This window comes from Arvicola amphibius, chromosome 1 (assembly GCF_903992535.2).
Source record: "Arvicola amphibius chromosome 1, mArvAmp1.2, whole genome shotgun sequence".
Taxonomy (NCBI): Eukaryota; Metazoa; Chordata; class Mammalia; order Rodentia; family Cricetidae; genus Arvicola; species Arvicola amphibius.
The window spans coordinates 613,371-625,587 of NC_052047.1; the positions used below are offsets into that span (position 1 = coordinate 613,371).

The 12,217-nt window shown below is 40.9% G+C and overlaps 1 protein-coding gene across 1 annotated transcript; it reads right to left on the reverse strand.

Moving 5' to 3' along the window:
- Window positions 1–2,622: 2,622 nt before the first annotated feature.
- On the reverse strand, window positions 2,623–11,751 carry Dr1 (down-regulator of transcription 1). Its single transcript, XM_038314112.1, has 3 exons — window positions 11,000–11,751; window positions 7,157–7,320; window positions 2,623–4,630 (listed from the first exon to the last, which is right to left on the reverse strand). Exons 1-3 carry the CDS (start codon window positions 11,217–11,219, stop codon window positions 4,484–4,486), a joined length of 531 nt encoding a protein of 176 aa, XP_038170040.1. The 5' UTR covers window positions 11,220–11,751; the 3' UTR covers window positions 2,623–4,483.
- Between the last annotated feature and the right edge of the window lie 466 nt (window positions 11,752–12,217).

Consider the following 12,217-nt stretch of genomic DNA (forward strand, 5'->3'; position numbering starts at 1 on the left):
ATTTGTACCAATGTTTTGCCTGCACGTATGTATGTGCATCTCTGGCATGCCTAATGCCCAAGGAAGTCTGTAGTACAGAGGTCGAGACATCAAGTCTCCTGGAGCTGCAGTTGGTGGTTGTGAATCACCATGTGAGTGCTGGGGACAAACCTAGGTCCTCTGCAAAGACAGGGCTTTTGACTGCTGAGCTACCTCTCAAGTTCACGCTTGATTTTAATTCCCTCTTTATGATGTTAAATAACCAAGATCTACTTTAGAACTAGAATTCATTTATTTATAATTTAGGTGTTTTGAGAAATAATCTCAGGATGCTAAACTGCTAAAGAGTAATTAATTACTAAGGTATACATTAAAATGGTACTTGATTATAATTAACTCTGCAAACTATATGGTAATACACATAGATGTATACATATATGATAGAACTTTGAAGGTATACATAATGTCCTGTGTTTTTATCCAAGGACTATGTTTACTTTGTGAAACTTTAATCTGTGCCCTCTCCTGCAAATATGGTATACAGTTTTAAAAATAGGTCCCCTTTTGGATCTATGTAGTGGTACACATGTACAACACCGGCACTTGGAAGGCTGAGGAAAGAGATCCATGTAGGCCCAAAAATGTGAGCCTATTCCACCTTGTCTGAAGGTCAGAGTTTGAGATTGCTCAGTTGTTGACAAGTGTGGTTACACACCCTGATGTAGTAGGGTGTGGTTACTTGGTGTTATGAACATTAAGATGGCCCACAGAGGTAGATCCTACAGAATATGGCATTTATGTTTTAAGAACTTAAGACTTTTTGTGACAATGAGACTCATCTACTTCAAGAGGATGGTGGGCATCAAAGAGGCTCCTTATGGAGTTTGTTGGACATCAGGGCAAGGAACTGCTCTTGCAGGGGCTGCTTGATGTTATGCTGTATGAACTGGACATGCAGGACCCACAGAGAAATGACTGCTGAACTTGCCTAAAGCTGAGACAATCCTTCGGGTTCCTGTTTCATGAAAAGAGTCTGCCAGAGCAGGACACAGGAGAAAGTGACTGACAAACTGCCAACAGATTAAAGTCTTTCAAATTTCCTGCTTCATGAAAAAAGTTTGCTGGATACTATGGGCCAGTAAGCTGAAGATGGATTACTGAATGTTACAGAAAACTTTTGGGTGACTGTTCAGGCAGCGAGATGTCTCTGCCTATTCTAGAGTTTTGGAAGTTGCTTACAATGTACTTCCTGTTAACTTAGGTAATATTATATCTCCTTCTGGGGTCTTTGATGGAGTTTAAGAATAGTTATAGTTTTCCTTAGTTATTATAAAAATAGATATAATTCTTGCTTGATTATTTAGACACAAAAGAGGAGATGATGTGAGATTCCCCTCTGTATGTGCTGTTTTATTACCATTGGTTAATGAACAAACTGTTTTTGCCAATAGCTTAGTAAAGCCAGGCAGGAAACCCAAACAGAGATACAGAAAGTAGAGTCAGAGACGCCAGCTGCCAGCCAGAACCTTACTGGTAGGTCACAGCCTCATGGCCATACAGTTTAATAAAAATGGGTTAAGATATAAGAGTTAGCTAGAAATATGCCTAAGCTATCGGCCAAGCAATATTGTAAGGTTTGACTTAGGGAATGGCTGCCTTCAGGACACTTGGTCTAGGGTGGGTTCACTGACTACGTAAAAGAATGTTTTTCTCAAGAAATAATGACTTGATGTCTCAGGTATTGGAGCAAGTAACTGTACTTTGTATCATGTTAAAGCAGTCTGGTTGCCTTCTTCCCCCCTCTTACATTGGGGTATAAAAGTGCATGGAGAATAAACACGGGTGAGCTCAGAAAAAGAATTCAGCATTCAGAATTTGCTGAGTTGCCCTGCTACAATGGTGTGTCTCTGTGATTCTTATTTCTGTTCCTCCTACCTAACTTTTCTAATTCTCACGCCCCTACCCTGAAATGTACAAACCTGCCGTGGATAGGACCCCAAAAAGATGGCTCCCGACAGAGATTGCCATCTCTCAGGACAGTTAGGCCTGCAGAGCAAAATACTGTCTTCAAAAAAAAATTACACTTTAGTTTAGCAACCTTACAATCTGCTGGAAAAATATAGATTCAGATGGGAAAATATTTGCTAAATATATTTCTCAAAACTAGGGATTTTGTTTCTCTAAGGCTAAATCATTTTAAAGACTATAGCAACAAATAATTATGACTTTTAAATGTTAAAAACAGGGCTGGAGAGATGGCTCAGTGGCTAAGAGCTTTGTTTGCTATTCCAAAGGTCCTGAGTTCAATTCCCAGCAACCACATAGTGGCTCACAACCATCTGTAATGAGATTTGGTGCCTTCTTCTGGCCTGCAGTGATACATACAGGCAGAATACCATATACATAATAAGAATAAATTATTTAAAAAAATGTTAAAAACAAGGTACTGCTTAATGAGCTTTGCTGTGCCCATATCTGGACATTTACAAAAAGAAGAAAAACTATGTTTTCTGAAATAGCAGTAAACTAATGAGGAAAGAGGGCACTACATACCAAATAACCCACGTCTTTCATACTAGTCATTCTCAAAAGTGCTGAAAACCCTAATAGAAATTGCCATATAATCATTAATTACAAAAACAATTTATAAAACACATCAGAATTTTATTGCTTGAAGAATACAGCATATGAAATCACAAGAACATCAAAATGAAAAGTCACTAGGCTTCAAATATATAATACATTATCAGATGCAGTAAAATATTAATTAACCTGAAGTCTGCATCAGAAAAAAAAAGTATGGAAAAATATCTAAATTGTTTGAGAAACATACACTTAAAACAAAGTAAAAGAATGTTACAGTACAAATTAGAATAGCCAACAGTGACTAACTTATTTTTGTAGACTAAACTACCTACCTTTGGTACTTAACCTTTTTGAAAAAACAATTCCTTCTAGTTTTTTCCAAACACTTCATGGACATATCCATGAAATACCTTAAAATAACTTCAGCATAAAGCATTCAGCAAAATTACTATCCCTTTTACTACCTTTTCTGTTATACTGGGGAAGTATATCTATCTGATAAATGCTTAACAATATTTCCCTTTTTCTAAAACTGCAAAATATGAATATTAAGAAATCTAATACTTATAAACTCTACTTAGCTCTCCAATTAAAATTAAAATCCTGGCAGCTAGAATCTCTTCTGGGGCTTGGTGAATACAGAAATTTAAATGACTTGGCAACAGACAAAGGAACGTAATGACTTCCTTTGATGGCATTTTTTTTTGTTTCCAAACACAAGCAATACACCATTTCTCCAAATACACTGGGTCCCTCTCAAAAACACTATCACACTTTAGTCACTGAAACCAAATTCAAGCTGCTCCCTTTTAACAAGCACGTTAACACTTCATATAGGGCTGGCAGTTATGACACTTTTTAATCAAACACAAAACTTTAAAGCCATCACTCAATTATGAGGGGGACGATGTCATATCAAGAATTAGCATTGGACTCTTAAGGTCACCTAGTCAAGAAAATGTAAATGTTATGCTAAAACCAAACAATATGTAAACTACATGTTAAATAACATTTTTAAAGCCCTCTCTCATAGGAAACATGTTCATTAGTTTTCATTTATTTCCCCTAGCAGGTCTGAATATCCATGAGCCTCAGTTAAACCAACGGAACCCAAGCAACAGCTGCATAAGTCTCTACCTCTATACGCAAAGGACAGCAACACAAACTAAGAAGTAATACTATCAACAATTGCCAAACTGCAGTGAAACAGTACGAATCACAACAATCTTCAAGATTAGCCAGTTTCTGAAATGGCATAGTGTAGCTCAGGATAAATTATACTATAATAAAACTAGTCTTTACTGTTACACAAAACAATAACAAAATCAAAAACATAACTCACCAAATTTATACAGCTATTAGTGAATACATTTCCTTTCTAGTTTTTGAATCTTATTTTTTTTTCTCTTAGCAAGTATATTTATCTGAGCATATATAATTGTTGCCTGCATATATACTCACTTTAAAAGACAAAAAAAATTTAGATACTATATAAGAACTGAATTTTTTCCGCCGACCTGATTCAACATATTCTGCATCATACCATGCCCCATCTCAATATAAAACTCAGTTAAAAGGGCAGAGAAAATGCAAATACAAATTAAGACATCTGTGTAAATTTCACTGTATTTTTATAAACCTGACATTTTCTGTAATACTGTTTATAGACCAAATAAAGGGTTCGCACTGCTCATAGATTCCAGAAACACCATTACAAATTCAAAGCTGATGTTATATTGAACCTTAAATTTTCAATGTTGAAAGAGACAATTTTACATGTATAGCACAGCAGTTGAAACCTGACAGCAGACGTCTCTAGAATACCAACGGTAAGTCCACCAAGATGCATACACAATTACAGATAAGCATTTCTTCCACTGTTTTTTTATAGAGGACACAGAAGCCGAGATGGTGAATTTCAGATATCATCATCATCTTCTTCGTCTTGAGAAGATCCTGCCTGATTGGATGCGCTGGCTGAGGCTGCAGCAAGCTGGGCTTGTTGGGCGGCTTGCTGCATTTGAAGCCATTCCTGTTGGGCCAATTCTGCTTGTTGCTGTCTAGCCTAAGAATTAAAAACATAAAAGCAAGTGTACACATTTTGGTTAAGTGTAAATTAAAGTAACTAACAGACTTACTCAACAAATGTAGATAGATATTTTCCAAGTACTATGTAATTATGACATACCTAGAAAACAAGAACTCTTAATATTTTTAGTTCAACTAAAGAAAATTGAAAAGGGACTGGAGAGATGGCTCAACAGTTAAAAGCACTGATTGCTCTTCCGGAGGATCTGGGTTTGATTCTTAGTACCCACATGGCAGATCACAACTATCTGATAAGGGATCCAACATCCTCTTCTGGCCTCTGCAGGCAATGTACACATGTGATATACAGAGTTGCATGCAGGCAAAACACCCATGCACATAAATACATATTTTTAAAAAAACTGATAGAGCCAGGTGGTGGTAGCACGTGGTAGTCCCAGTACTCGGGAGGCAGAAGCAGGCAGATCTGAGTTCAAGGTCAGCCTGGTCTACACAGCACATTCCAGGACAGCCAGGGCTGCAAAAAAACCAAACCAAACAGTGGTGGAGACGGTGGTGGGGATATCACATTAGTTGCTCTTCAGCTCTTTTTGCCGTGTTTTTCTTTCCCTTTAATTGTATTTCATATAAACATAATTTGTGGTGTAAAAGGTCTCCAGTACCGTAGTGAATGCCAACAGTTATGTTGGTATTTTCTACTGAGTTCCTATAATTCTCTACCCTCCTGCTTCAAAAGAAACATAAAACATTAAATATTTCTCAAATGAATACTATACTTTTACATTTTCATTGTTTTTATATTTAGTCTACTTGAAATTCCCTAATTTTCACTTACTGATGAAACTGTACCCTTACTTAAAAGCCAAACCAATATACTGTTTTCTCTTTTCTGCCTGGGTCCAGGTGTTTTCAGGAGAGAGAATTAACATTAGTTCTGGGAACTAATTTAAACAATAAAAACAAACAAAAAACCCATAAAACTACTAACAGGCAACTGAAAAAGCAAAAGAATACTAAGACACTGGGCAGCCGCCAATGACAAGCAGCAGTCTCCAATCTAATCTGGGAACATTTAAACCTTTTGTTTGGAGGAACAAGCAGGTGGAACTAAACTCAGATCGCTGAGTCTGAAAGCGTAGACAACCCACCAATGGGGACCAACACCTGAGAAGGGTGCAGGCTGGTTCTGTAACTTCCCACTCTAAGACAAACAGGGAGCCAGCGGGGTGTCTGGACACTGGGTGTGAAGACACATGTATTTACAACCCCAGAACTGGAACAGAAGCAGCCCAGTCTAAATTAAAATCCTGTCTCAAAGACTTTATAAACAAATAACTGTTCCTGGATCGGCCAAAGGAACTGGAAGAGGAAAGAAAAGATGTAGGTAGGACGTGTTTACTTACACCAGCCCCTATTGGAAAATTCCAGAAATAATAAAGCAAGTACCTTTACCTGCTGAGTCATCTCGCCAACCCATGCTATATAATCCTCAGATTCTTATGAGGATTAAATGAGCTAAAATATACAAATTGCTAAGGAATAGTATTAACAAATGGTTAGAACTCAATATATAATGGAAAACAATTTTTAGGTTTTTTTTTTTGTTTTGTTTTGTTTTTTTTTGGTTTTTTGAGACAGGATTTCTCTAGCTTTGGAGCCTGTCCTAGAACTGCTCTTATAGACCAGGTTGGCCTTGAACTCACAGAGATCCACCTGCTTCTGCTGAGATTTAAAGGTGTGTGCCACCACCGCTTGGCTTAGTAGTTTATTTTTTTTTTTAAGATTTATTATTTTAATTGTGTGTGTGTGTGTGTGCGCACGCGCAGGGGATATGTACCTGAGTATTGGTACCCTCAAAGGCCAAAGGTGTTGGATCTCCTTGGAGCCTCCCAATGTGAGTACTGGGATCCAAACTCAGGTCCTCTGGAATAGTATGCATTATTAACCAAAACTCTTTCTTGCCTACTTTAATAAACGACACTTGTATCTTGTGCCTGATAATGTTTAAGGCTCAAATGCAGTGAGGTTTGATGGTACAATTTCTATTACCTCAGTACTTGGGGAACTGAGTCAGAAGGACTGTAATACCAGCTTGGGACAGATCAATGCCTTGCTACACAGAAGATGTTAGACTTTCCTCGTCTCCATTCATAATAAAATCTAGTAGCAGCCAGGCAGTGGTGGTGGTAGTCTTTAATCCCAGCGTATGGGAGGCGGAGGCAGAGGCAGGTGAATCTCTAAGTTTGAGGCCAGCCTGGTCTACAGATTGAGATCCAGCACAGCCAGGACTAGACACAGAGAAACCTTGTCTGGAAAAACAAAAACAAAACAACGATAAAAAGAGAAAAAGGAAAGAAAACCGGTTGTCGCAATCATTTACACGAAATAGAGTCAAACTGGCCAAGTTCTAAACATCAGACTCAGTAATAAGCAATGAGCTAGAGAAAGAATCCTCTAGATATGTTTATTTATGAAGTGATTTTCAAAAACCCCTTGAATTTGGTAAATTTCCAATGAAAATAATGTAAAGCACACAACTTACCTTTGCAAACAATTCCTGTTGCTGTCTCAATAGCTCTTCCTCAGGAATGCCAAGGTTTTCCAAACGAGAGCTGGCCTTTCTTCTTTTTAGCGCTACTGTCTTGCATTCTTGTAAGACTTCTTTTACTTCACTGATGTAAGAGCCAAAGCCCAAACTTTCTAGTGCTGCAGAAATGAAAGCATGAAAGGTGGAAAATATAGCTTTCCCTCATTCACCTAACATTTACTCTTTTTTTCCTGTTGAGAGACAGTTATTTAGCAACTGTCTGGTTAACTAAGACAAAATATTTTTTTACCATTTAAGTTTTATTTTGTCCTTAAATGCATGCGTGTGTTATTTGTACACGTGAGTGTAGTGCCCAGAGGCCAGGTGAGGGCACAGTACTCCCCAGGAGCTGGAGTTAAAGGCATCTTATGAGTGTGTGAAAACCCAAGTCCTCAGCAAGAACATGCTCTCAACCTTTGAGATATCTCTCCTGCCCCATATTTACCTACTTCCTTAATATTTGGCTAGAGACTGGTTAAAAACTAATGGAACATTTCAAGGCACAGGTTTTTATTTTTCCATCTTTAACTTTTAAAATTTCTTACAAGAACATGTGGCTTGAGTAAGAAAAATATCTTTCCTATATGCCACTTATAATAGTCAACTGTCATTAAGTCTGTCCATTTCTTAAAGAATACAAAAACGGCAAATTATTTGGAATTTACTGGCTAATGACATAGTTTGTCCCATTAAAAAACAGGCTAGCAACACATATTCATAAGTTACAGAAAGTAGGATGAAAAATAGTTAAGCTAACTAAATTATGATGTTTTATATATTTATTTGGTGATAAAATTATTTCAATTCCTAACTGCACTTTACAAAAGTGCATCAGAATGTTTAATTTGTTCTAAGATAAACCCAGGTAGCAACTGAGTGAGTAAAATGGCCTCAAGCAAGGCCTAGTTATTACTATATTACTATATAACTTTATTACTAAAAACCCTTAACTTCAACATGAAAACCTTTTAAAAACGTGTATTAACAAAAAACAGGGGCTGGAAAGATGGCTCAGAGGGTAAGAGCACTGGCTGCTCTTCCAGAGGACACGGGATTCAATTCCCAGCACCCACATGGCAGCTCACACCTGTAACTCCAGTTACAGGTGCTGACACCCTCACACAGACACACACGCGGGCCAAACACCAACACACATAAAATAAAAATAAAAAAACACAGAGAAAATAAAAAAAAAAATGTACATTATAGGTACATATCTTCTGATCCTAAATAATCTTATTTCCTAAATAAGAAAACCTGTTTTGTTGAGACAGCGTTTCACTTTGTGACTGGCCTGGAACTCACCTGTTTTTGCCTCTTATAGAAAAACAATCTGAAAAGGTTGTATCTAAAGGCAATGACATTACACTAACTGGAGCAAAACTACAGCTATTCTTACATACTTTTTTTTTCAAGACAGGGTTTCTCTGTGTAACAGCCCTAGCTGTCCTGGAACTCGCTCTTGCAGACCAGGCTGGCTACACAGAGATCCACCTGCCTCAAGGCGAAAACCACCACCACCTGGCTGTACTGGTGCTTTAGCTGCATGCGTGTCTGTGTGAGGTCCCTTAGAACTGGAGTTACAGACAGTTGTGAGCCGCTGCGCAGGTGGTGGGAGTTGAACCCAAGTCCTCTGGAAGAGCAGTCAGTGCTCTTAACCGCCGGGCCATCTCTCCAGCCCCTCTTATATACTTATTGGCAACATTACAAGAAAAAGGTAAATTTATGAGTGCCAACAGATCGATTCACAGGTTTTTTTAACATTAGTAGATTGTCATCATCACGGATAGTTTTTCACTGTAACTTTCTGAGTCATGAATTAAACCGAAGTTAGCGTATTCCAAAGTTGAACTATTTAGCATACTGCTTGCTATGGCTGCACTTTTATTCAATCATCTTGTCAATCAGAACTCTAAATATATCCTAGAAAAAAATAAACCTTTCCCCAAGAAGACAGATTACGTTATTAGATTCTTGGAACAATCCTCATTTTCCTGGTACAAACAAATGTGTAGGCAACTCCTATTAAAATCCTCTGCAGTTTTCATTTAAAAACTGATGCTTTAAGAGGAGCCAAAGACAATTTTGGCTATTTGTCAGGTAATTGCTCAAAGACTTAGGAAAACAATCACATATACAACATAAAAATAAAAAAAAAGACAACTTGGCTTCCATTTTTCTTACCACTCAGTAAATCAAACCAGCAGCTTAAAAAAAACAAAACAAAAAAAAAAAACACACTAGTTTCAAAAATCAAATAGGTGAGTTGGGAATATAGCTCTATAGTACAATGCTTGCCTAGCACATATAAGGCCCTAAATTTAACACACACAAAAGAATCAAATAAATGCTTGGCAGTGGTGGCACCTTTAACCCCAGCACTCAGGAGGCTGAGCAGGTGGATCTCTGTGAGTTGGAGGCCAGGCTGGTCTACAAGAGCTAGGTCCAGGACAGCCAGAACTGTTACACAGAGACCTGTCTTGAAAAAAGGAAAAAAAAAAAAAAAAAAAAAGAAAGAATCAAATAAGCAGCAGGGAATGGTGGTTACAGCAAGCGTTTTTTTCCCTTGGGGGTCATCCACTATGAACTGGAGTGGCAGCGTAAGCATGCGTATGTAATATACTTGTTTACACACACAATCGTCAGGGCAGGGTGTGCTTCACAGCCACCTTCAGCTCAGGTGGAGGCCCAGAGGAGTCACTCTTTTTGTCAATTCTGATAGGGAAAAATGTAAGTTACTGCTTCAGACTGAATGCAACTTTCTCTTAAGAGTTCATAAAAAGCCAGGGAGTATTTCCCCCCCAAAACTGCTGTCTCCCTTTCTTGCAACCATCAAAAACACAGTCTCCCAAATCCCTACTACAAATATTTTCCAAGATAAGGAAGAAACTGTTGAGATGTTTAGAAATGCTTTTCAATAAAACCTTAAACACACACACACACACACACACACGCACACAAATGGGAACAGCACAAGGAAAGGACAGAGAGCCTGCTAGTATCAGACCCACTTCAAGGCCCAGTACTGGAAGAGGTGTGGGTGCCCTTGTCACCTTTTGCATAGCTTTCGGTACAAGCTTTTCAATATTTTCTAAGAATAAAACAATCAAAGGTTAGATGAAGTCAAAAAGAAAAAAAAAATGTGTCATTTGCCTTTTTCTTACACAGCGCTTTGGTAACCTGGTGATGATTGTTTTATCAATTTTTAAAGCAAAAACAGTCTCCCTTTTTGGAAAGCAATAAACTTTACAACATTGAAAACTCAAGTTAATATATATATTTTTAATGCCGTACTGGCAATCAAACCCAGGACCCGGGCACGCCAGGTACACGATACCCACAGTCCAAGCGTTTTTTCTATTCGTGTGTTCAAAATGAATCTTTTCCTCTACACTGGTAAAAAGGGTCAGGTGAGGAAGAGGTACTCTCTGACTCAACGCATGCTTGACGTTCTGTCTAAAATTTAACTTTTCCTGAGAGAACCTTTAGGCTCCTTTCTCACCTGTTATTATCCAAGTTAAACTGTAGGCAGTCAATTCTTGTTGCTTTAAGACCTGACTGCAAACTGTACTAGTTAGGTATTGAGGATGTTTGCTGACCCTAATGTTTGCATTCCTTATTTGCACTAGCTGGATGAAAAATGTCCGAAGAATGCTACATAGGTATTTTCTTAAGGTGCACGCTGTCTCTAGGCCTTTGTGACTTCTTCATCACAGGACTTACTAGTGACACGAAGCGGTTATGCTATCTATCAGCAAGACTTTCCCCCTGGACCGTCATTTCAACAAAGTTCCATACCTTGTATGACGTGCTCTGGGGAAATCGTCTTCTTTTCCGACTTGTTGCAAATCTCATTGGCTTCCGAAGATATAAGGTGAATGAATTCAGTGCAGCAGTTCACGACCAGCTCTCGGGCGTCGTTGGCCACCCGGACGTTAGGGAGAGTCTCTTTGATCATCTTATTTATAGCAGCTCTGGGGATAGTGAGGTCATCATCGTTGCCAGACGAGGAAGCCATCGTACCTTCCTGCCTTTCAGGCCCCAACTTTTAAACTCCTCGTCTCTGGTCCACCACTCCGCGAAGATTTCAGGCTGCCCCCGGGCAGGGACGTCGGGGTCGGGGGAGCTCGGAGAGAAGGAAGAGGTGGGTTCGAGGGCCGAGAACGCCCACTGTGTGGGAGCTCCCAGTGCGCGTCTGAAGGGAAGGTCGGGGTGCCGCGGGCTCACACGGACCCGGACGGCACGGGAGCCCCGCCGCCCACAGGCCCCGCCGGCCGCCCACAGGCCCGGGCGGACACCCACAGGCCCGGCTCTACAGAGCCGGGGCCCCCGCGGCCGCCGCCACCAGCAGCGGTTGCCGCCGCCTCGGCCAAACCATCCTTCGGGCACCCGCGCCGCCGCCTCACAACATGTCTGCCGAGGCCGCCGGGGAACCAAGGCGAACGGGGCCGAGCGCAGGCGGAGCCGCGGCCTCCGCCGCCGCCGGGCGAGAGCAGCTGCGGAAGCCGAGCGGCGCTAACGGTGGTCTCGCTGCAGGCCGGGAGGGAGGCTGGCCGCAAGCTGGTCCCAGCACGCTTTGCGCCACCGGAAGTCTCTCTCTCCGGGTCCCACCCTCCCTCCCTCCACGGGCTTCCGGGAGTGCTCCCCGCCCTGCGCCCACGAGGCGGCGGGAGGCGGCGCGCGGTGCTCCCGGCGCTCCCGGCGCTCCCGGCCGCAGCTTCCGCCCGGCGTCCGCCGTCGGGCCCTAGGGGAGCTCGCTGGCCCGGTGCAGGCTGTGTGGGCAGAAGAGCCGCCGAGGGGCACGTGGCGGAGGAGCCCTGGTCGCTACCACAGAACTTCCTTTTCCTCTTTCCTCAGCTGTCGGAAATTAGGGCAGAGTGACCGGAGCTCCGAATGGGACACGGGGAAAGAGGTCCCGGTGTGATTATAACTAACAGCGTTCAGATCAGAGCTCCCTGTTCACGTTTATGAGGAAACTTTCAGGAAAGTGGCTCCCCTCGGTAACTAGGAGCCAGT